The 26,723-nt window shown below is 43.3% G+C and overlaps 1 protein-coding gene across 1 annotated transcript; it reads right to left on the bottom strand.

The window, feature by feature from the left end:
- Positions 1-95: 95 nt before the first annotated feature.
- On the bottom strand, positions 96-26,723 carry susd6 (sushi domain containing 6). The gene is made up of 7 exons (XM_058080976.1): positions 26,472-26,723; positions 18,604-18,771; positions 5,715-5,906; positions 5,237-5,431; positions 5,015-5,153; positions 2,276-2,733; positions 96-1,952 (listed from the first exon to the last, which is right to left on the bottom strand). The coding sequence occupies exons 2-7, from the start codon at positions 18,743-18,745 to the stop codon at positions 1,927-1,929; spliced, it is 1,152 nt and encodes a 383-aa protein (XP_057936959.1). The 5' UTR covers positions 18,746-18,771; positions 26,472-26,723; the 3' UTR covers positions 96-1,926.

Here is a 26,723-nt window from a genome sequence, read left to right as displayed (position 1 = left end):
ATGCGTGTATGTTCATTATAGTGATGTACAATACACACTAATCTCCATTTACACATTTTTTTGAGTGAATAAGCTTCAATTAACGACACATCAAACACATTCAAAAGAAAGCTTTAATTAGAAAGTTATATACACACTGTAAAATTAAATTAAACTTTTTACAAATATTAAATTACTATTCTCACACCCACTGCCATGTACAGAGGAAGATCAGAAGCTGAAAGCATTCAAACCAAGAAACTAAATGTGTACTGTTATTTTTCAGGGAAGAAACACTGTACAACAGTGCCTCCGGACACAATAGCAGTTGTTTTTTTGTTTAACCCCGTAATATTTTAACACCAGGTAGCAAAAGAGAAAGTAAAGCAATAATGAAACATATAGAGGCGCAGAATAATCGTCACTGTTGTCGTCACAGCAGTTGAAAAGCGAGGGAAAGACAAAAGGACGGACGACAAAATAAAGACAGATACATAAGCAATTGTATGCACAGAATAGAAAAGAAAAAAAAAACAGTAAGGCCTTTGGGGAAAACAGAAAATGTAATAGTGGAAAGCAACCAATGCAGATGCTTTTAGATAATACACGAGGGAAAAATGTACAGGTCTAAGGCAACGTTCTGTCGGCAATAATAAGAGCCACAACAGATCAAGATATATCACATGGGGTTCGACTGGAAAGTCATTCTTAAGACCTTTTGAGAGGATGGTCACCATTTATCGTGCCAATAACACAGGACAACATAAAGCATGATTCCTTTGGCTCGGAACACTGCAGGGACAACAAAACGTATTTATTTCACTGCAACCAGTTGCAGTTATGTCAATAATGCGCCGGTGTGGTACTTGAAGCCATTTCCCCAGAGAGATACCAGTCAGCACAAATGATGAATATTGATTAATAATACACACGGTCGCGTATTTGACTCATTGCTGGATTGTTCTTGTGATGTTCTGTTTTCCTATATGTCAAGCAAAACAGGATATTGTGGGGGGGGCAGCCTATATAATCTGAGGAGGGGCTGTTACGAGGCAAACTATACGGAGGACATGTCCTTCCTGCAGACACACACACACACTCAAAAGTCAGATTCACCAAAGCAAAGACACGCAATAAATACAGTTGTTTCATGACCAATCAGCCAGATGGACAGCCCCCCTGCAAATTCTACACAAACTGATACATCATCACGTCTTCTTGCATACAAGGTTGTGTCTTCATTGCTCCTTGGAAGCCAAACAGCAATCCTACTCATGCGAAAGAAGAACCCCACGTCGGGTGCAGCAGGAAAAGCAGAGGAAAAAAAAAAAAAAAAGCTCTCTTCTTGGTTCCAGAAGCAGGTGTAAGGAAAAAGCTGCACCCTGCGCTTCTCATCTGATGCCATTCATCCATTATTCCGGATGTGGAGACAGCGAAGCGAGAGAGAGACACACAGAAGAGGCTTCATGCTTAATTCAGAGTGGGCCACGGTGCAGTGACAGACATCACAAAAAAAAAAAAATCAAAATAAAAAAACATGCAGCATTCACAAAGAGAGCCACAACATCCAGCTGTCACTCAACTCTTCAAGTAGAGCGGGAAGACAATTCGGGATGCCGCGGTGCCAGGAGCAAACTTCTTAAGCTTTCTCGTTTTTTTAAAGAGTTGATAGAGCATGTGCTATGTTTGATACAAAGGATTCTTCACAAGATGGCATCGCTCGGTCTTTGCTTTGAGTTGGATCCCGTGGCGCTCCTGCGATATAAGTACTGGCTGATGGCTTTGCTCTGCGTGGGCAGCGATGGCCAAAGATGGTTTGCCGGGGCATAGTTCTACTTCCTGTCTCTGCTGGCCCTTGAGGGTGTTTTAGGGGAAGTGGGATTGACAGCCACACTCAGTTCTGGTCAGCAGAGAGACGGGGGACTGCTGCGAGCACGTCGGCGGGCTTCATGCTTCCTTCAGCAAGGGAATATCTGCAGGGATATACAACAAAATATTGGAAGTGAGTGGAAATTCATCTGTTATATCATCACTCATGACAACTAGCAGTAAATACAGTAACAAAGGACACACTTCCACCAAGTACAACCACCAAAACCCTATTAATATATTAGCAAGTTGAGTACGGTACCCTAGTGTGAACATGGGGCTGATACCGATAGCTGATACCTAATCCGTCCAGATCCAAGCCGGATCATGGTTCACCTTTCCAAACCGTAGCATGGCGCATGCATGCAGCTAAAGTGTCCCAACCAGGGGAACGTGGGTATTGGAGGAATTGGATGTTTGGCCTTACCATCAGAAAAGTCATCTGCAGAGGTGACAGAGAGCAGACTGTGCTGGTCGCTGCTCTCAGAGTCTCTACGTAGAGGTAGAGGGGCTGCACAAGCACCCCCAGGGTGCTCTCTTGCCCACGATGATAAAGAGGAGGAGGAGGAGGAAGAAGGGCCCTCATGCACAAGCACCGTCTCTGCATGATGGTGGGAGGGGAACGAGGACGAGGTGGATGGGAGACAGAAGTCTAAGTCTCTATGATGGCGGCTTCGGCTTGGGCCTTGGCCTCCCGTGGCCCCCTGAGGGAGCCCCTCGGACAGAACGATCGGGACTCTGGACTCGGGAGGAGCTGGGGGAGGCGGCGGAGGTGGAGGCGGGCCCGAACCGTTTCCATACACGGCCTCTTCGTAGGAGGGCAGTGCCACCTGAACCCCCTCAACCATGATGGAACCAGACTGGCCTGAGACTCCTTGCTCCCTCCTGATGGGAAGACAGATAGAGAGAATGTAACAGGCAGGTCAGGGTGAAAGGCACCGTGCAGTCCTGTGGGTCGAATGGTGAAGGCAATTAGCGTTGACCGTACAATCCTTGTATTTATGCTTTTATTTTGCAGGCAGCACTAAGCTATCCGGCTAGCTTCAACCAACAAGTGTGCTAATGAGCCCTGGATCAAATTATTGTTGTCTTCAGCCACAGAAAAGACAAAGCCGACGCTCACATTTCATTTTCATTTCTCGGGCATTAGAAGAATGTTAACTTGCCAAACAAGTTGTGAGGATCTTGTGCTTTTACGGTAAGTAGACCTGCATATCAGCTGTTTCAGTGTGTGATCAAATTACAGCCGCTAAAATCTTGGGGCAACAACCAGACTGCCAGCTTCCGGGTGGGAAGAGGCTAATTAAAAAAAACAAAAATAAAACATTCATTCATTCATTCATTTTCTACCGCTTTTCCTCACGAGGGTCGCGGGGGTTGCTGGAGCCTATCCCAGCTGTCTTCGGGCGAGACGCGGGGTACACCCTGGACTGGTCACCAGCCAATCACAGGGCACATATAGACAAACAACCATTCATACTCACATTCATACCTATGGACAATTTGGAGTGGCCAATTAACCTAGCATGTTTTTGGAATGTGGGAGGAAACCGGAGTACCCGGAGAAAACCCACGCATGCACGGGGAGAAAACGCAAACTCCACACAGAGATGGCCGAGGGTGGAATTGAACCCTGGTCTCCTAGCTGTGAGGTGTGCGCGCTAACCACTCGTCCGCCGTGCCGCCCCAAAAACAAAACATGTTGAAAGAAAAAATAAAACATGTTGAAATGTTTTCCGCCCTTGTCAAAGATTGAAAAAAAGAGGTTGAAATCCACACTGCGGTACAAAAAAAGTGATGGGCAATGTGACCTGGAATAATGATGACACTTTATTTAGCAGCTTTATTGCAGCAATCTGTTGTATGAAGACAGCTTTACTGGGAACAGATTTGCAGGCGAGTCCATTAAGGGAAGCAACGCAAGGAGTCAGACTGAATGTTTTACAAGGTGTTAGCCTTGCTTTATCTTATATATATACAAACACAGTATATTTTTAAGCAATGCTTATCGCTAGTGTGAAGCAATGCTTTTACACTTTCTCATAGGCATAATGTGCAAATCTGTGCTGCGTGCAAGTGGAAATAAGTCATGGCTGTAAAAATGTGTTCTCTGTAAACCGGCAGCGACAATCATCTCCGGCATGTACTTTCCTCTAAATAATTAACAGTTATATTAATGGATGTGCTGGTAAGACATTGGATTCCCGTATGCAGGCAGTGTATATAGAGCAGGGGTGGGAAAACTTTTTGACTCGCGGGCCGCATTGATTTAACAAAATTGACGGGGGGGGGGGGGGGGGGGGGGGGTGCTAGACTCTATAGTATTTTACAAGTAACAGTCCATTTTTACAAGTAAAAGTGTCATACAATCTGCTATATGTGCACTTTGAGATCATTTATTTGATGTAAAGTGCGTTATAAATTACATTTATTATTATTAGGTTAGCGCGCAGACCTCACAGCGAGGCGACCAGGGTTAAATTCCACCCTCGGCCATCTCTGTGTGGAGTTTGCATGTTCTCCCCGTGCATGCGTGGGTTTTCTCCGGGTACTCCGGTTTCCTCCCACATTCCAAAAACATGCTAGGTTAATTGGCCACTCCAAATTGTCCATAGGTATGAATCTGAGTGTGAATGGTTGTTTGTCTATATGTGCCCTGTGATTGGCTGGCAACTAGTCCAGGTTGTACCCCGCCTCTTGCCCATAGACAGCTGGGATAGGCTCCAGCATCCCCTGCAACCCTCGTGGGAAAAAGCGGTAGAAAATGAATGAATTATTATTATTTCATTATTATTATTGTTATTTTTATTATTATGTGTTTGTGTCCCTTTTTTCAGAAGCATTTTGTAAACAGCTGTCTTCGGGTGAGAGGCGGGGTACACCCTGGACTGGTCGCTAGCCAACCACAGGGCACATATAGACAAACAATCATTTTGGAGCCCAGTGAGGATAAGCGGTAGAAAATGAATGAATGAATGAATTTTGTAAACGACAGACCACATCAAATAACGAAATTGATAAAACAGCCACTTCCACCATCAAAAGGCTGGCTCAAGCCGTGATGCCAGGTTGTATGTTGAGTTTAAATGAAATACGGGCTGTATTCAAACACTTGTCGGGCCGGATGTGGCCCCCGGGCCGTAGTTTGCCCTTGTGTCCATCTTACCTGCTGTGATGGAAAGACTTGAGTTTGGGCTGCACAAGAACAAACAGCACGACTAAAAGCAGGATGAGCGCCACCGAGCTAGCGGTGGACGCCACAATCGACAGAGCTGGTATGCCAAGGGGAGAGCTCGGCTCTTTGTCTGCGGGACAACAACAAAGATAGAGGGCAAATGAAGTCAATGGCCGAACAGGATATCTCACATACACCTGACACCTGACAAACCTTGCATGAGTCGGCAGCTGATCTGCATGGGAGCGTTCCAGTCGCCGTTCAGACAGGTGAGGAAATTATAGCCTCCTTTCAGAGCGTAGCCTTCGTCGCAGAAGTACTCGATGACCGTCTTGTGGGTGAGGTGGTGGCAGGAGGGCGGGTGGCAGCGGTAGCCGCCGTTCTCGGGTTCAGTGGGGGGCAAACACACTGGGGAGGCAGCAGATTTTCATTGTCACTATCATGACCCACTGTACGGGAAAACTGGAGTGCTGTCTGGGTGAAATATCCCGCTGGTTTACAAGGACAATCCTCCCACTGTGGGTGCTGACACAAAACACTGTAACAAATCATATATATATGTGATGTTTTTTTTATATAAATGTTCCTGTAGCCAGGAAATGTATCTGACATAAAACCAGCCTGTGGCACCGTGAGCTATGGGTGTGGAAGAAAGGTTTGACATGAAAACCACGCCGCCCCGACTGCTCACCGTTGCTTCTGACGCAGCGTGGTTGACGGGACCAGGATCCAGAATTGGCGCAAGTGATGCTGGTGGGTCCGTCTGCGGTGTATCCAGGCTCACAGCCATAGGTCAGAACAGCACCCAGGGGAAAGGAGTCCCTGTTGGCCTCGGTCAGGTTAAGTAGGTCTCCATGTTGCACATCGGAGGGCCGCGCACAACCTGCACAAAAAAGGTGTCGGAATTAGTTGGATTGGATTTATTTCACGTGTAACCTTTCAGTAGATCTTCTTCTATATACGTTAGAGTGGTCAGTATACTGCTTGTGTTTATACTGCAGTATAGATTTACTATCCATTGAAAATGACTCCACACACAACCAAGACTGTCAACTGTTGGGTGAAATATCTTCCTCGGAAACAGTGAAGAAATCCCGTTCGATTGATGCCGTGTTGTTTACAAGTGAGTATGCACAGGTCACCGACACCACAGTGCAGGTAATATCGCCTTTTTGGAGTCTCGGAGCTATGTTTTCCATTCATTCATTCATTCATTTTCTCCCGCTTTTCCTCACGAGGGTCGCGGTGGTGCTGGAGCCTATCCCAGCTGTCTTCGGGCGAGAGGCGGGGTACACCCTGGACTGGTCGCCGGCCAATCACAGGGCACATATAGACAAACAGCCATTCACAGTCCCATTCATAATTATTAGAGCCTTGTAGCCATGACATAACACCCCTATAGTCACACTCACATTCATACCTATGGACAATTTGGAGTCGCCAATTAACCTAGCATGTTTTTGGAATGTGGGAGGAAGTCGGAGTACCCGGAGAAAAAACATGCAAACTCGGGTGGAATTGAACTCGAGTCTCCTAGCTGTGAGGTCAGCGCGTTAACAACTAGTCCGTCGTGCAGCCCACTAACAGAATTAACCTAGCATGTTTTTGGAATGTGGGAGGAAACCGGAGTACCCAGAGAAAACTGCACGCACGGGGAGAACATGCAAACTCCACACAGAGATGGCCGAGGGTGGAATTGAACCCTGATCTCCTAGCTGTGAGGTCTGCGCGCTAACCACTAGACCGCCGTGCCGCCCCTTCTCTGTGATGAACACCTAGGAATGGAAAAGGATTCCAGCAACAACCTGTGCAGCTTCGGTGACTTCCACGCCCAAGAGGATTAAGGCAAACTCATGAAAAAGGAGGCATGTTCCCTAGCATTAGCATTCCGAGTCAACCAAACTTGTATTCTGAGTACTTTCCCATGATGCTGAAAGTCTACTAGTCTCTGCAGGCTACGACCATCACGTCAAATACCTTCTCACCAGCAAACTCAGTCAAGTAGACAGGTGGAGAAGATAATTACAGCTCAGGGGAATTATTCCTTGAATCTAGGCTACACAATTCACGTCTGCAAAAGGGAGCGGCACTGTATCAAAATGGCAGGTGTGGTGGAGCCCGCCCCCTGCTGCGTGCCAAAGGTGACCTCAAGTCCCGTCACATGTGACAAGGCGCGCCATATTAGATATAGTTTCACCTGATTAAGCGCGCATTAAACTGTCCTTGTTCCACCGTGGCGTGACACATTATCTCCGACTGCGCGTGGCGGCTCTGAAGCTCGCTGCCTGCCAACTAAGACGAGATGAGGCTGATGCACACACACAGACGCACACGCTTGGAGCTGCAAATCTGGTGTTGGGTCCAGTCTGACTTCATATTCAAGCACCTGTGTAAACGCAACGGCAGCGGCATGACTTTACTCTCGTTCTTACTCGTCTCAAAGTGCTGGAAACATGCAGCGCTAGATACATCTCAGCTGCGTGCCTGCAATATCGCACGCCGCAAATAAATCCATCGCACAAAATACAACCCAACCTAAACCACAGCCACAACAGGCTGCTTTAAAACAGAAAGTGAAAAACAAATAAGCAAATTAAAGTACCCTAAATCTAATTAACAATATAAATGGTAAACAATGCTTGAAAAATGAGGGGAAACATTGCTTGTTATGGGATATTCCACCTAATCATTAACATGTGCTCATAATAAAAATGATGATCAAGGTGCACTGGAAGAAACACACACACCGACACATTATCTTGCCAAGGTGTGCTTCCAAGTTAAAGGAACAACCATCAGTACAATTTCTGCTCCTACTTCCTGGACAAGCTGGACGCTAAACTGGCAGTGCAGGATCGACTTCATCTTTAATTGTGATGTATGTGTGTACTATCAATAGAAGATTAAAAAGATAAATGGAACAAAATGCGCAAGATATTATCTACTTATATATGTAATCTCTATTAAAACAGTCTTTAATCCTAAGACATAGCCTGACACATAAGTTCTATCATTTATACACACAAACTGTTGTTTTCGTTCAAGTCCTCTCTTGCATGACCTGTGTAATTGTCGACTGGAATGCTGAGTAAAGGGTGAGAGGGTGCTAATGGGATCAGGGAAGGTGATGAATTGAAGACCCCATGCTGTGAGTAAGCAGTGGGCACCCAAAAACCCTGAGGGGGGCAGTTTCTTCCAAACAAAACCCCAAAGTAATCAGATCACTGTCCGTGCTAGATGCAAATGCTACTTTTTACTGAAAAACAAAGACATGCTAATGTAGTATATAACACTAAAGGTGAAAATGCTGAGAAATGAGTGATCTCTATAGGTGTAGCTTTTTGAATATACTGCATTAAAAAAATGTGTTTTTGGTAATCCAAGAAGGAAAACCCTGCATTAACAGATGACAATGCTTACCTCCCCCCAGGGCGGAAAGCCATGCACACAGATCATTTCACAGAGGTTAGTGGGTGCAGTCAAAGCAAACCCTGAAGCCAGGAAAATGTGGATCCATTCTGAAACTAGTGGTCCTTAAGAAGCCCAGTCAGCCAAGCTTCCATCCTCATGCCAGGAAAAGCTTATGCTTTTAGACAGAGACTCTGGGGAGCGAATGTCATTATAGTGCTGGGCAATTTAGCCCAAGAGACCACATCACATGAATTCATAAAAATGAATACACTTTCAGTGAATTGTAACGCTACATTGAAGACCGCAATTGCAGGCCTCCGTGTGGTCTGTTGTCAGTGCGTTTAATGTGTGGGAAGATGCACGAAAAACGTATAGATGTGACCTACAAAAAGCATCCCGCTGGCATTCCAAATCTTTGGGGAGTCTATTAACTCGGTTGGCATGTGTGGATCTGCCGACACTGCATTTCTCCTACTGTATTGTTATTTATTGCCTTTCTGTACCCATCATTTGCTGGACGATATTCATCACCCATCACAGCGGCGCTATTAATTGGTCACCATGGCACACAGCTACATGGTAAAAATCGCACACAGCAGCCAAGATTACCAGTGGGACCAGTTTGCTTTATATTGTAGAATTGGTTTATTTATTTTATAATGCAAGATTAGGGTTTACATCAAATATATAGTTTTTCAAATCATATCTTAACCTGTGTATCTAGATCAGGGGTCTCAAACTCGCGGCCCACGAGACGCTAGTTTGAGGCCCCCACCTTGATACCAAAGTTTAATGTTGAAATGACAGCTTAAAGCTGTGTGCACACCGGACACAATTAACATGATTTTGCCCCGCCCATACTGTTACCCTACCCTGTTACCCCGCCCTGTTTTGCTTTGGATTAGCAATGAAGCTAAAGGCTTATGACGCTGGGTACAAATAAATGCAGGAAATGATTTGGAATAAAACGGAAATACACGTCAACATAAAGCATCTCATCAAACATGTTGTTAAAGTTACCACGCTGCTCCCAGATGGAACTGAGTACGATGCTAACTTCCTAATTGGGTCAAATTATTAAGTTTCATTAATGTTCATGTTAAATAACTGTTAATACTGTACATTTGAATCTGAAAAAAATAATTTCTCTACCAACTGTATGTGGTTTCTTACGTTTTTCTTATTTGTTGTTTTATTATTATTTTACTTATTTATTACTGATTGATTGATTTATTGTCTTTATTCTTAATTTGTTTATTTATTTATTTTTATCTTATTTTGTGTATAGAAAAATAAAAATTAAGATATTTGAGAACAGTGGAATGTTTTATCAGATATTTTGGGGTGGAAAATCGGAACCAAAGTACTGAAAAAGTACTTGAAGATAGTTTTTTTAAATGATTTTTTTCCCCAGTTTTTAATAAATGCGTTTTGTTTTTTTGTTTTTTTAAAAACCTGATGCGGCCCGGCTTCACCAAGAACCTAGCTCCGGTGGCCCCCAGGTAAATTGAGTTTGAGACCCCTGATCTAGATGCATATCAAATTGTTTACCAGAAAGCGATCTTCTGTCTGTGATTAATTATGAGTTAACTCAGGACAAAAAAAGAATCGCAATTAAATATTTTTAATCGATTGACAGACCTGCTATGTACTCATCAGCTCCAGGCAGAGAGACAACAGGGTGGATTGAGGGGATGATTAAGGAGTGATGCCACCACAGAAAAACATCAAACATGAAGGACAGCCACTGTGTGGAGAAGCTACAGACATGTTGAAGCACATTGGCTAACACTTTCCTTTCTCAGCGAGAGAGAGCGAGAGCAAGAGAGAGAGAGAGGCGGTGGGCAACAATGGGAAGATTCATAAGCAGCTAGCAACAATACACACTACATTTTGGGTTAGCTCTAAACCGGTAAAAAGGGGCATAGTAGGATTAGTTAGCATTAGTACGTATGACAACGGACACCATACCTCCATTTATTCACAGTATCACTCACTCTTATTTTTATGAAGCGTGGCTTTAAATGCAAAAGGGAAGAACACTAAGCAACAGCAAAGTGTCTCTCACTCCGCCCTGGTTTGTTCCAACGAGGAAGGGAATGAGTCACATTTCTAACAAAATGTTCTCGAGCTGGTCTGATGTCATCTGAACGAACAAGAAAGCGTTTTCTTGAATTCATTGAATAAATTAGAAAAATGGCCAGGAAATGGGTGTGATTGGCCATTGTTGTGTTCCCGTCACAGCAAGCGGTAAACAGCCCTGAGTGTAAGAATGGATGCGTGTTTATGAACAGGACTTCTGTGTACATCTTTCACATAAAAGTGAAGTTGAAGCCTTTGAGGAAAATCTCCTGGGTCAGCCGGCCGGTGAGTTTAATGGTCAAACGGTTTGGATAAACACATTATGGGGGACAAAGACCGGAGGACTCATGAGGATGAATCCTAAGCTGAACATCCTGCGCCTTAAGGCACCGGAGGGGACATACAGGAGGGGGTGTTAAAATCCTCCTGACTTATTCTGAAGTGCCTGCCTGACTGTGAATATCTCCCTTTCCCCATCTGTTACCGATGGCACTAGCCTCTGCAGAGCTGGAGGGGGGTGGTTTAAACGGTCCCCCCCCAGGCAAATTAAAATTCTAATTATCCTCTATTACAAGCCGCAAGTGCTCTTAAGCAGATCAGATACTGATGACTTCTGCAGCCAGCTGTTTGGTCGCTTTATAGAACAATAGACCATAAATGTGTGTGTTGACAATCAGGGGAATTTGTGTGCAAGAGGGGGCTGGTGGTTGGTGGGCCGGATTAAGATTAAAACCAAGGGGATGATGATGCTCTCTTTGGCCTTGTAAATATGTTTTTCTGTACGTGTTTGTTGGCCTCTCTCCAGCAATGCAGTTGTTTTCGATGGCATTTTTGGTCATGTTTTTGAGAGAGGTTATTTTTTTCCCCAGGTTTGTAGATTCATCCCACTAATCCTTGGGATTTCTAGCCATGCTGTTGGAATTAGAGTGCTGTACAGTGCAGCATTGTGACATGAGGGAGAATAGCGTTCCCACGCAATTCAGGAAAAAAAAATAAGAGGCATTTTTGATCATTAGCGAAGATAGATTAGAATATTCTCTGCTCACGTGGACAACTATTGACAGAGATTGTGTTGAAATGTCTAATAGTCAATACACACAAACAAAGTGTGTGAGATGGCGTACGAATAATGTTCAACCGAGCTACGTCATGTTTACACAGATTGAGGTAGGGCAGATATTCTTAAACATACAACAGCTTGTGAGACAAAGAAGGAAACAATTTTTTCCAGTCGGTCAATGGAGAAAAACCTGAAACCATCTCTTTGTAAAAAAAAAAAAAAAAATACAGCCGTTCCATCCACTAGGTTACAGAGGAGGACAAAGGGGGGAGGGGGGATATGATAATAAGGGAGGCGCCTGCACATTTTTATACAAGGTTGATAAAACGGTGAGCGGCAGTCGAAGGGAGTCCCATGGCACATATGTAATCAGAGGCGGTGAGTTACACCTCTCTTTGTTACATCAAGACAGCCAGAAATGTTTAATAACATTTCCAGAAACTCCAGTTCAACAGCTGTGTTTTTCCAAAGAAGCCAATCTCTCCCTGCAGGTGATGCAAGCACGCACACAATACATCCACCCAGGGAGAAGGAAGTCTCTAAACAGACAGAAACATCCCCCAGCCCCCACCCATCCGCCCTGTGGCGTTACAATGCATTTAAGCGAGCCACGTGTGATACTATTACATCCTATTGTCCCTGACCACGGAGGGATGGGGCGCAGCGTTCCCCCCTAAAGAACAGACAGTTTTGCATTTGAAGGGTCAGATATGCATGTGAGGCCAAGCCATTGAGGGCAAAGGGAGGGGGGCCACTATTGTGTCACCCCACTCTCCAAATCGGCACACACACACACACACACACTCTCTCTCTCTCTCTGACCTGGTGGAACAGATGGGGTGATGTTAGTGAAGGCGAACACTGAGTCCCCCTTTGCTCTTCTATCATCCTCAGCACAGAGGACAGCTGGGAGGCAGACATTCCTTCTTCTCAGCTTACAGGGGGGAAAACAAAAGAGTGTGGGGACCCCCCTCCTCCTTTATACATGTCCATGTGGTGCTGCACGACACACTCGCCCCTCCCAAACTGTCAGCGCAACTGTGACAACTGCAAGCCGATCACATTTCAGACGGCAGAATCTGCCAGCTAGCAAACCGTTGAAGGTGAAAGACGGCAAGATAAAGCGGACCCTGCTTCCCAAGTCTAGCACCTTGTCCAACCAAGCCAACAGAGACTGACAATTGAAGAATTTTTAGAAAAAAAATACAAAAATAGTAGTCTAATGTGATTAACATTAGACTATGAAATTAAATTCAACAGCACACCCACAAAGTCTTATTAAATGGATGAGTCATACTGTAGAGCTGTTTATTTCTCTTAAATTCCCACTATAATAAACGCCACATAAATATAACGTTCCAATGAGGGTGAGATCTTTAAAAAAAAAAAAAAAAAGAGACCGCACCCCTTATCATATTTGTAAGGGCAATGACGGTTTCCTGTGTTGACTGATTGTTGCCCTTCCAAATAACAACTGCTTAGCAAGCAGGTGAACAAATGGCAGCGACAACAAGTGTTTCTAACCCCTCTGACACATGAAGACTAAACTACCGTACTGAGGAAAGTGCTGTACAGTGTGCGAGACAGCAGTTCTGCAACAGTTGTTTCCTACTTCCAACACAGAGTGTATATTTAGTCAACTGTTGGTCCCTTAAGCCAGATGATGAACACTTGATGAGATATTACCATCATTAAGTCAGTCACGGATGAAGACACCGACATAACATACTGAGGGGGGGGGAAGTACCCTCTCCTTCAGTGTGGCAGTGGTACATTTTTGTCTTCTTACTTTGTCCTTCTTCAGTTTCAAACTTAATCTTGAGTTCAGAATAAATAAATCGGAGGCCGACTACCTAGCTCAATAGACTGCTACAGTATTGTCAAAGTGGTGTGCAGTGTGGTATAAACAAAGCAAGTAGTATATGTCTGTGTATGGCACATTAATGTTAGACTGGCTGTCCTGGGTCGATATCTATCTGGTGACAAACATCACATATAATGGGCTGAAGCCGATTTTTTTTCATGCCATGTGATCGACTCACATTATGGTGGAGACACAAGCACAACAACATGTCAAAAAAAAAGTCCACTGATAGATTGGAGTCCTGTGGGAAACAGTTTTAACATATCAGTTAAAAAAAAACTGAAATGTAACATGCATGATAGTCAAGAATAACTTTTTACAGATGGCGTAATAATAAAAAGGGTTTCAACCTCAACACTCCACCTCACATACTGCTTCAACTATGAGACATGAGTGTTGACTGTACAAAAAGAAAACAGGATGTAATAGGGACAGGAAATTAACAAGATGTTGACAGGAAATAGTCAATGTTTATTAGGGCAGCCCCTATCTAGAATTAGACACTTGCATAAAGCATAAAGCGCCAGATGTAAAAATTCAACAAGCCATCGGTAAAAGGAGTGTCAGAACATATCAATCAGTCAAACACATGGCATATATAGAACATGATGGAGGATTAATATGGTTTCCTCTCGTGTCTTATTTTCAGAATACACAAAAACATACAAGAAGGCAAGACCGGAAGAGTCAAAGGAGCCGGTTCCAGTAAAGCAGCGGCACACCACCTCCTCACATGACAGCAATGAACAGAAATGCAGCAAGATAGCGCGTGTACGGGCCAGCCCTTCCCCTCATCTCATCATCAACCTGTCATTTCACGTGCAGTCATCCGACTATACTACATTTCCTGATGCACTTTGGAGGGCTTCACTTTATTTTTTTTTTCACTTTCACTTTAAGCACTTTAAATGAAGGCAACTTTTATGTTAAAAGCTTCCAACAAAGCTGATGCTAGACTAAACCTAAAACGTTACATGGAAGGATTAATCAATCGCTAATGTAAAGAACACTGTGCCATGGAGGGAATAATATCTTTTAAATGGACATAACATAATGCGGTTCTGCAGTTTTGCGGGTCATTTAATGTTCACTCATACAGAATATTAAACCTGGGACTACCTACAAGCAGCAGAAGAAGCGATCTGCATGAAGCATGAGGATTGCTCAAGGCCTTGCAGAGTGTGGATGTGCAAAATATTCAGTGTCAGTGTCTGGTGTCTTACGTAGGCTGATAACTTGTTTGAACAGGTTGCTAATGTTGACATACAGTGGCACCTAACACCATACTGCTAAGGTTACCGTCAGCCTGTGAAGCACATAGGACATGAAGGACGACGTGCATCTGAAAGCGATCTTGTATAAAAATCAGAAAAACGACAACGTAAGACCACACAAAAGAGAAAGCCACAATGACAAACAACAGAAACATAATGACAAATCTAAGAAAAAAAGACCAGAGGCAAGCGCAACAGAAGACAAGCGAGAGGCTGGGGGATATATTTAGCAGCTCATTAGTCAGAGAAGTCTTCTACTCAGCAGGCTGATCCCTCAGATGACGCCCTTTGGAAATTATTATGACTGCCTGGTGCTTCAGCCACACACAATTCACCAGAAAACAATTTGCAGACTAACAACAATTCATAGCCTTCTTAATGTAGGGATTCACTAAAGCACCCACCAAATACACATGATGACAAGGACAACAAATCAAAACATGATAAGGATATTCCAAAAATGGCATTTTATGGCAGCAGGTAACCAGCAATAACTCTACAAGCAGTAATAGAGCCGTGTGCTGAAAGTGAATGAAATGGTGCATATGACGCCTGTTCAGTGGCGATATCTGTTTCCATGGAGCATTTTGCAGTCTGTGGATGTGTTTCAAGGTTCCTTCAGGGCTGGGTTGGCTGGTAGAGCTGTTAAATGACATAGGATGCGAACAGAGAATGATTGCTGAAGTGATAAGTGCGCACAGTGAAAGAGAGAGGCTGAAGAATTGAACCAGACTTCCCTTAATGGCCTCTGGTCCCACCTGGGTAATTGCCTTAAAAAGGTAGAAATGAAAAAGACGTGAGACTTGAGGGAGGGGGGTGATAAAGGGTAGGGCTGTGTTCGCTGTAGTGGTAATTGCATGCTGGTGATCAAGTGGAGCTACAGCTTGCAGTGGTTTGGCCTGTGGCTTCCAACACCCCCCTGAAAGCCCTCTTTGTTCTCACATTTCAGAAAGCTGGCCAGTAGTCAACATATTGCCTTACTCCTGCATGCCTGCAAACCGCCAAGCTAACAGGACTTCAGGGAATAATCCTCCACCATGAATTGCCGAGGGAACCATTGTCCCTGGACTTCTAGACTTCGTTTGTAAAAGCGGCCTTCAGAAGGGACTAAAAGGCTTGTGTATTGTATACAAACTTTTTTTGTCTGATGCTTTTCTTTAGGAAGTAGGACTTTGCCGGTTGAGATATTTTCCTCTGTGGGTGAAGGAATGATGTGATGCGAGCCTCTGCAGACTAGGGTGTTATTAAAAAGAGGGGGAGTTGTCAAGTCTTTCCATGAACAAGTCAAGATTGAAGGAAACGCTCTTTGAGCGGACACTTAAACAGCAGTGTGAGAGGCCATGGTCAATAGCGTCTCCAGTGTCTTTCTCCAAAACAAATTACAGAGGATATTGGAAAGGCCGTGATCCAGCATCTTTCCCACCCTATGACGCCATTTTTGCACAATCCCAGGCAAAGCCATTTCCTGTTCTCACACATGAACATATACTGTATAAACATTACAGATGCATAGCCCTCAACAGGAGACTTCTGGTGCTCACTAACATTCCCCGACACAGCTGTAGCGCCGCTTCAGAGGACGATGTTTTCAAACGGCTGTTGATATCCTGAACCAGACCCTTACAAATGTGTCTTTGCCTCCTGACACGTAATGCTGTTATAGCAGAAAACAAGGCATTCGATCACTTGAATAGACCCCCTGATTCACCCGGTTGCATCTTTATTCCTGCAGCTCTGACTCACTGTCTAACCCCGCTTCCTGTGTAACCGCAACAGCAGCTAACTGCTGGCTGTCAGTTCTACAAACCCGTCCTATTTTGCAAACTATCAAAAGTAGGAGTGTCACAAGGTCTGGCAATTAAAATGTGAGAGATAAAAATGTGTTTACATAAAAATGTCTTGTGGTCACGAGGCCTGGGACAATAAATCAATCAATTAATTAATTACAGAATCAATGAAAGTTAACTTGTTAATTTGTATTGCATGCCACGTTTCAGCACCTTAGTGTGTTTGCTCTGTAGAACAATGGCATGAACGGAGTGAGTCATACAGTTTTGTGTAGAGGCGTAACTTAGTAGAAATTAAATTAGTAGATCACAATACACATTTTCTCTTTGCACTTTTCTTAAAAGTAATGTTAAATTCCCAGATCTTTGCATACCAAACGTCTTATCCAATGAAGATAAAATAATCAGAAATAGCAAAACACATAAAGTGACAAATGACAAACTATATGTGTGGGACTTTTCATGCAAAGGCATGATAGAACAGTTGAGTTTCCATTTCTATGCAAAGCGCACACATGTTTGTGTGAGGCCGGAGTAAGCCTTTCAGGAGTGACCAAATTTCATATTCATGAAAATGTCCAGAGCAATCTCCATCCCTGAAACCTGTCAAGGGATTACCTGTGTGAATTATGTATATTGAGATGGAGGCCACCATTAGGAACATCATCCAGACTGCACGGTGCACTTGCATCTCACATTGTTACTGGGGCAGTAAATTATACTGCACCTCTCAATAATATGTTTTCCTTTGAAGCAGTGAGCCCCGACATCCTTGTGTTTTATTGTTATTATGTGTTAAATGTGTCCAGGCAGAGTCATCAATTATCTTAAAAGGATAAGATGACATGGTGTCATCTTTGTCTTATGTAACCAAGTGATGTGTTTGGATGAGACTTTCCAGCTGGGGTGTCCCAAAGAGGAGGACACAAACTGGTCTAAGGTCATACATTCACTAGGTAAGCACATCCTCAACTCTAATTCTTCATATGCATTAGAGATGACATAAAAATGTCATGCGTGGAGTACAAAAGCATAAGAAATCAATTTCCTTACGCCACTTTAAATAGCGAGACTTAGGTGATAAATCTAATAATATTTGAGATTAAAATGGCAATTACCATTGGACGAATGCAAGTCATCTAACAGGCGGATCCAATGTGTACTGCACGGATGTGAGCGCACACACAGCACGTGGCCTGGGGATTTAAGGATACATTTAGCTTGACTAGCTTAGCAGTGTATTGGACCCTGAACGTGAGCGCCAGAGCTGCCCCTGTGGGCTCAACATGAATCGTGTTACATAAGAGAGGCCAGAGACTTGGGTGCCCCTCCCTCTCTTTTTCTATTGTGTTGTTTGCACACTTATCCACACATATGCACACTTATGTATTCAATGTATTTTTTTTTTTTGGGGGGGGGTATTAGCACTTTCAGCACTCTCTACAGCTTGAAACACATTTAAATTCACACATACATGGTCGGCGTGAACCTAGCAGCAAGGACATCTGGCACATTTGACGAGCAGGCTTTGTGTGTGTGTGCAGATGGCGTGTGCTTGTGTGTGTAGGAGGGACATCAGAGAGCTGAAGTGGAAAGGAAGCTGGCGCAAGCAAATGGCTCCAAGTACGTCAACATTGGATTTTTTTTTTTGTGGAATATGAACCTGTAGTGCTCGATAAAAGCAGATTAGATTGACTTTTAAGCGTGAAACAAATCAGACCTCAGCAGACAACAATTGATGATGATGAATAAAGTGATTTCCTCCCACTGAAAGGCAGAACTTGACCTAGAGGCTGGTGCAGGGTAATAACAAATGCTTGCTAGCTCTGCTAAAAGCTCTCGGAGGACATGAACTGTCATAACTGATTAAAACATTATGACAGCAACATGACCGCAGCAGACAACATTATCTTGCTGCTCCACTCAATATCGGAGGATACTGTTGTGACTCATTAAGGCGATGAACAGACCCGTGGCGTGGGAAGGACTGCAACCCGACCGACCCAAGGGTAAAAGGAAGCCAATTTAATCTGACTGACCTGCGAGACAACGCGGAACCTGACCACAACCCAGTCAATCGTGAGAGCGTGTTTGCGTCTTACCTGATGCGCGGCCGTGGGGGAGCACAGTGACGAGGAGGAAAAGGGCAGGGACGGCCAGCCTGTGGGCTAAGGAAGAAGAGGAGGAGGAAGGGGCTCTCATCTGAAACGCTACCATTCCATTGCACATGTTTTCCTCCAACATCCAGTGAGAGTCCTCTACGGCTTAACCTGTTCCAGCCAAAGTGAGAGATAGAGGAGGAGGGAGAACATGGATTACTATCCACATTCAGCATCACATTACATAACCAACAACAACACAGAGACAAGCGAGAATAGGGGGGTTGCCATTAACGGTTGAAAGCATGGTGACATTGAAAACGGCCTTCTCTGCACATCACCAGTTACCTGATGAGAGGCTATTTGACTACCCATCGCTCTCGGTTCGGAGACACAGGCAATTTCTTGATCTCCTTTACGGAAGTGACCGATGGCAGAAACAACAGACAAAAAAACTCCAATCGACCTTCTTGTCTGGACTCTTGGCTTTCCACCAAGATCTAAATAAACCAGCCGTTAATGCTCTAATGGAGATGATGCAACAGGAGCACACATCCGTGCTGCTAATAAGGAAGCGACATTACCCAGGAGATCCGTGGAATGTATGTAGGTATGGATACAAAATCCGTCCCAAAATCTGCACTAGTCCTAGGATGACTATAAATAATTCATGAATAAATGAAAATGGACAATTATGCCAGCCTCAATATATTGTCTGCTTTCCTCGCCTCCGACAGGCAGGAAGAAGGTTTCAGCACCTTGGTGCGTTAGTTCCATAGAACAACAGCATGAATGGAGTGAGCCCTTTTGCCAGTCATACAGTCTCTTTGTTTCTGTGGGTGGAGGCGGGGCCACTAGCATACACACGGAGTGCAACACAGTGACTATTAGTATATTTTTATGTTGTATTTTTGTTAAAAGTAATGTTAAAATGTGTCGCTGTGTTGCTGAAGTGAGTGTGTTGTAACACCCTCAATCTTGACATTAGCAACCATTGTATCATTAGAGTATAACTTCCCATGGGACAATACTATACAAATGAATATATTTTGGAGCAGTCAGTGTACAGCTTGTATGTCAATATAGATTTACTACCCAAGATAATTCTGTCTTGCTACAGTCAAGCGTGGTGTTGGTAGCTTCATGATCATTATCTGGAACTGCATGAGTGCTGCCAGCAACTGGGGAGCAGTGGGTCATGAATATCAATATGTACTGTACTTGGGAACCTGGGGCACAGGGCAGTTTTTCAACATACCAACCCCAAACACACATTCAAGATGGGAGTGGCCAAACCTGAAACCCATTGAGCACCTGTGATGTCATCGTGGAGGAGTGGAAGAGGATTCCAATAGCTTGGTGACTTCCATACCCAAGAGTACAAAATATTGACATGACACCGTAAGGCAGGGGTCTCAAACTCAATTTACTTAGGGGCCACTGGAGCTTGGGTCTGGGTGAGACTGGGCCGCATCAGGTTTTCAAAAAAAAAAACGCATTTATTAAAAACAAAAAATGTTTAAAAACTTCGCTTTGGTTCCAATTTTCTACAAGAAAAGCTCTGATAAAACATTCCGCTGTTCTCAAATATCTTACTTTTTATTTTTCTACACAAAATAAGATGAAAAATAAATAAACAAATCAAGAATAAAAAAAAATCAATCACTCAGTAATAAATAAATAAATATAATAATAATAATAAAACAGCAAATAATAAAAACTTAAGAAACCACATATAGTTGGTGGGTAGACAAATTATTTTTTTCAGATTAAAATGAACAAAGCATTATTAGAGCCCTGTAGACAAAACACGACTATACAGGGCTCTACGTTAAAAACCAAAATGACTTGCCCATGGGGAATCCTTAAGGTGAGAACTACTTGCCCGAACTTGCCCCATATAAAATGAAAAGACTGCCATAATGATATCATATATCAATATATGCTGATAATTCATCAGATAATAGTACTGATGCATTGTATTTGGAGGAATGTCTGAAAAATAGTGTAGATGTATGTTAACATGGCAAGCCATGCTACCTTACACATGGTAGTCGTAGTAAGCAGTGATATTTAGAAGTTGTGCACCACAATGAAACATTTGACACATTTGTGTACTAGTAAAGTGTTTTTAATCCAGAAAAAAATGCTCAATGGTCAAACAATAATTTGTGAAGCAAAGGTGATAAAAATACACAGAGAAATGAAACCGCTAGGTTTTGTAGCTTGTGCAAAATCAGCACTTGGTATTGGATCTAATGGGTGGTGTTTCATTGTGACCACTTCAAATTATCACAGCAATGTGATTCACTCACCTTTGCCATCATTTGATTTGCTGCCGCTAATAAAATACTTGTTTAGGAGGCACTGTTTCATCACTTTTTGCTGTTTTCCTTCAGAAGTTGTTGAAGAATTAGACGATGTTGGCAGGGACGCCATGATAGATGTTTTCCTAGTAAAACGATCGCTGATTGGTTGATCGCGAACAAGAACGGGTGTGGGTAAAACGCGGATTGTGGATTACGGACCGCGGTCTAAATAAACGATTCTGATTGGTCCATTTCAAGATTTGCAAGGATTGGTTTGCAAATTACCACCGGAATTACGCAGTCCGTGTTTTACCAACACCCAACAAGAACCGCTTTAAAAAAAACTCTTGGCAGTATGGCATGCTAAAGTGCACTTGCCCGACGGGAATATTAATGATTGGATTTACTTGGAGGATAACTATTAACAGTTATTTAACCTTTAACATGAACATTAATCAAACGTAATCATTTTTTCTAGGTACACGATTCCATACAGCATCCATATCAAACTTGCGCGGGCCGCAACATTAAACTTTCATATCAAGGCGGGGGCCTCAAACTAGTGTCCTGCGGGCCACATTTGGCCCGCGGGCCGTGTGTTTAAAACCCCTGCCGTAAGGGAACATGACCTTTATTGTAGCTCTATCGTGCTGCCACTTCTAGACCGGTTACTCTCAATTGTAAACGGGGAAATCCTGTTTCCCTGAACATGCTGAGAACGGCACAGTGGAAAAGCTGCTGTAAGACACCTGCTAAAGCCGCAGCAAGCAGGACTAAAAACCATTGACATATGACATAATCTTTCTCCTCCATACCAATTTAACTAACATTGCAAAATCATTTGTTGAGCTCCAAACATCTTTATTACAGCGATGCCTTCTAGTGTCTTAGCTTTGGGATTGGAAGCAGAATTTGTGATTTGCGGAGGGACTGTCAGACACCGTACCCTCCAGAGAGAGAAACTGGGAGACACACACACACACACACTCGCCTGCAGAGCTAATGGCAACTGTAATGGCAAGGTTACAATACGAGGGCAGGGGATATGATGGCAGATCTGCTGCGTGGTCGCTGACAGATGACCCAGAGTCACTTTGATGCTGATATTATTGCACATGTATCAAGTATCAATGTGTGCCTTGCTTACAAATAAAAATGCTTGCAATGCCAATCTCGGTGCTTTGCCAGTAGAAATTCCCAACTGTGATGAGCACTCTCCTGAATCAATCTCAGCATACTTGATGCAAGGAGGCTGAAAGGAATTTGAAGGGAGCGTGAAATTTTCCAAAACACAAACAGCAGGGACGTACCCAACCGCCCTCCGTCTTCATTCTGTCCCAGATGGTTCTATGGCAAAGCGTTACCTGCATGCCGTGCAGGTCCATGAGAGAATGACTCAGACCCGATTTGGCAGGTCACATTGAGCCAACGGGTATATAGACACATGCAAGAGGACTGATTGTAAATGTTAAACCTGTTTCTTATTCACCTACGTATATAGGAGATTCCAAATCTCAGCGGGGATTACAGATATAGTTGCGGCAAAATGTCTTTGCAAAAAAATAAAAATAAAGGACAAACTAAAGTCAGACAGAGGGGAAAAAAAACGATATTTGGCTGGAAAGATTCTGCTGAGATGGCATTTCTAATGAGCTCCTGGCTGAGCACTTGCAGAGGTCAGAGTATTGACCGGCTGGTATGTTTGTAAAGTGAAAACTTAAGCACAATTATGTTAATAGCTTACAGGGGAATGGGACTATGCAATGAAGCATCATAATATTGCACTTTGAGCAGAGGGTCAAGAACTACCCTGGCATGATGGCTACACATCCTAATACATTCATTGCTGGTGCTGGTGGTGCAACAATCCTATGAGAACATTATGGAAGGTTTGGGGAAAGCATCATCTTTACAGTATTACCACCTTGTTTGTTTCCATGTGCAAATGGAATTGAGCGGCATTGTTTTAGTCAGCCGTACAGGAGCTACAATGATAGAGCATATCTGTGGACGATAATACAATGGAAATGCAACACATTCTGTTTGAACCCACAATACGTCTGCTGACAGCACATGGAGAAGATACAAGTCTATACATGAAAAAAATAGACTCTGTCTTCCCACTGTATTTAAATAGCGTTTCATGCAGGTTCACACAGGGTGGCATCCATAGCTAAAGTATTCTGGGTGTATAAAGGGAAATATGCAGCCCCGTGTTGTCATTCAGGATGCGGGATTTGAGCATTAGATGAAAGTACTTGAGCTGCATTATAATGTCCTCTGTACATCTCATCTATAGTGCCTGATAACAACACGATTTTCTTCCTGCAAATAGGAATATGAATGTAGAGTGAACAGAGATGGTAATAATGGTATCATAAGATGAGCTTTAGCTTAGCGGTAACACTGTAGTCATGTGATGCGACTGCTTTAAGCTTATCACCCACATCGCAATAATTGCCGACGGGAAATGTATATACCAACCAGACTGTAAAGGTTGAACATAATCTGATACAAGATCTTGGTCAGCCTCTATGTTTGGATTGTATCGCCATTTTTTACAGGACATCAAGGAGGTAGAAATAGTCGTTGACAGTTGAAAGCAGACGTGCCAAATCTTAAAATAAAACACTCTCTTCGATAGGTGATGTCAGCTGTCGACACCAGTGCCTATTTGATCTATTCCCTTTATATGCTCCTATTCATCAATGTGCTAATATTTAATGATTAAGCCGTATAAATAGCCAGTGTTAAGGCTTCTGTTTATGGTAGGAAAACTAAACAACTGTCCACTTCAGACCCCAGCCTGACAACCATCCATCCAGCAGGCCGTTACTGCGGCTTTTCAGCTGCCTGCGGCTGAGTGAATGCTAAAGGGTCCAAAGAAAGCAGCGGCACAGGCATGTGTCCACAGACAGAAAGCACTCATTGTGCCGAAGAAACAGCCGAGAAGATATTTCCACCCAATAGGCCCCAACGCTCCTGCAGCTGGTACAGGCCACCAGGGCCCATGGACGTAGCCCAGCGTCAGAGATCTCTGCATGGCACACAGTAGTCTTTGTTATGAGGTATTAGGTGGCGTTAAGCCCCACAGTGCCTCATCATCCTTTCCCAATGCTTTAAAGGAGAGTGACGGACCAAATACAAAGATGTAGAAAAGAAGAAAGAAACAAGGAGATTGCCCAAAAATTACAGACAGGAGCCGAGGCCAGACAAAGGACCTTGTGTTCAAAATGTGTGCCCAGGGGTGTCATAACACCACGATGTGTCATAGCGTAAAAATCATTATGGTGTGAAAAAAACATCTTGGTGATCACATGATGAAAATTTGTACTGAATGTACAATATACTTCACACAGAGGAAAAAAAGCTCTGATGCATCATGCATCATCGTGCCATTTAAGGGGGTACAATTAGCATCCTTCAGACAATACTGCTGAACTATATACTGTACTCACTTGACATGTTGAATCAGCAGATATATTAACCTAAGTATACATTATCACATATATTTGCACATAGGTGGCAGCTACAAATACTATAGATACATTTGGAATCCCAAATATAGATATGGCGCTACCTGTTTGACCTTGCTAATAAACACATGCTACCGTCTGTGAATACAGCTTATACCTCCAACTCTGAACAGTAGATGTCATCACACACCTCATTCTTCATAAAATAAGAAGACGTAGCAGGAGGGATCAGGGTTTGTGCCTATATTTAGCAATATTTGACCCCTCTAGACACTTAAAACTGGCGGTTTTTCTGGCCTTATTGGGTATAAAGTTGAAAGTTGTGGTTTCAAAACTACTAAACGGCCCTTGTACAAGTCCCTCCTCGCAGTCGGAACTGGGCTTTTAATGTGTTGAACCCAAAGCTGTGTTGCCAAAAGGCGGGCATAGACAGCACCGGTGAAGATGATAAGAATATTCATTCATTTACTGCCGCTTATACTCACAAGGGTCGCGGGGACGCTGGAGCCTATCCCAGCTGTCTTTGGGCGAGAGGCGGGGTACACCAGCCAATCACAGTGCACGTATAAATAAACAACCATTCACACTCACATTCATACCTATGGACAATTTGGAGTCGCCAATTAACCTAGCTTGTTTTTAGAATGTTGGAGGAATAGCCGAGGGTGGGATTGAACTCTGGTCTCCTAGCTGTGAGGTCTGCACTCTAACCACTTAACCATCGTGCAGCCGATAAGAATATTCATTGGACTTAAACTTAAAAGCACTAAAACTCTGCTGTCCTGTGTTGTCACAAGGTTAGGTTTAGTGTTTTATTGTTAGTTGTTACACCAGTGTGATAAATAAGTGTCATGTGTGAGACATTGAGCATTGTAAGCTTGTTGTTCGTCTTTAACGCAAAGACTAAAAAACTCAGCAGGTCTTTATAACGGTGACAGTTGGAATAGATTATTTCTACTGACTTCCCACGGTATGTGAGGAAAATCTGAAGAAAGCCTTTCGGAATAATCATAAGGCTTGAATCCAAGATATCCAGTTGTTGCTGATTTACGGGCTGTCTCAACGTCAAATCGTGACTAGTATTTACCCCTGACTGTAATCATTTCCATCCTTCAGTACGGTAAGTGTGACGTTTTTTTGTCCCACCCGGCAAACAGGAAACGACTGGAGGATTTATTGGAACAAAAGCAAGGGTGGGATAGGGCCGTGCTGGGGAATATATGAGCAGAGACAACCACTCCAAAGTCAACAGCAAATCAGCCGTCTCAGGAGTCGTCTCTTGCGCCTCCACAGCAATGCAGTCTGTGGAGCACAGTCACACGCCAGTACACGTGAACATGTACTGTGAGGTATTTAAACAAAGAAGCCACACACGCACAGACAGACAGAAGCACATACTTCCCAATGTTGGAAAACAAACAGAGGCTTAAATACATTTATACGTCATTCAGCTTTTTTAACACACTGTTGACCAATAAGTTTGCTAACCTGTAGTTACGGTACATTATCATTGTTGACACAACAACACATGACTAATGTACTGCTAACAAAGTAATGGATGAACTTGTTGTCATTATGGGGCAAAGTCAAGGTATCAAGCGTAAATATAACTATAGTATTACTCATATTACAACAAAACATTTTTTGTAACATAGCAATGAGTCTGTACATTTTCTCTCGTCACTGACACAACAAATACATTTAGGCAGAAATATTAAGTGTCTTTTTGGCTTCCATTATTATTTTGAGGGCCACATAAAAACAATGTGACGTCCCAATCTGGCCCCCAGGGCTTGAGTTTGATAACATTACAGAGTAATACGCTACTCGCGGTTTATCGTAATATTAACTCTAATCCATATGTGAATTACAAATATTAATAAGAACTAGTGTTTCAAATATTTGTTTAGATGAGTAACAACAGCTCGTCAAGTTTCTAAAAAAGGGAAACTACACCCTCTAGGTGTTCATGTACATTTGCTGTATTTTTTTTTAAATAATGACTGATATTGAATATTCCCAGTTGTGACTAAGCAAATAACGACAGAGTGGAATGGGGAAAGGGTGGCCTTTTTCAGCGACTTACCGACAAAAGGTTACCAGCAGCGAGTCCCCACTCTCCCTTCTCACATTCGAAACATTAGCAACGACACAAGCGACGGAGATTATGTCGAAATATCGACAAAAGATCCCGTCTCTGTCGTCTCCGTTGTCTGTTTTTCCCCCCAAGCTGAGGCTCCGTTGTTCCTTGTCCTCGGCACTTCTTTATTGGAGGTGAGCGGAAACACTCGCTGTGTGAGAACTCGACCAGCTGCCTCGCTCTCGCGCGGTTTCCATG

Source organism: Doryrhamphus excisus, chromosome 1 (assembly GCF_030265055.1).
Source record: "Doryrhamphus excisus isolate RoL2022-K1 chromosome 1, RoL_Dexc_1.0, whole genome shotgun sequence".
NCBI lineage: Eukaryota > Metazoa > Chordata > Actinopteri > Syngnathiformes > Syngnathidae > Doryrhamphus > Doryrhamphus excisus.
This window is presented reverse-complemented; position numbering and strand designations above follow the sequence as displayed.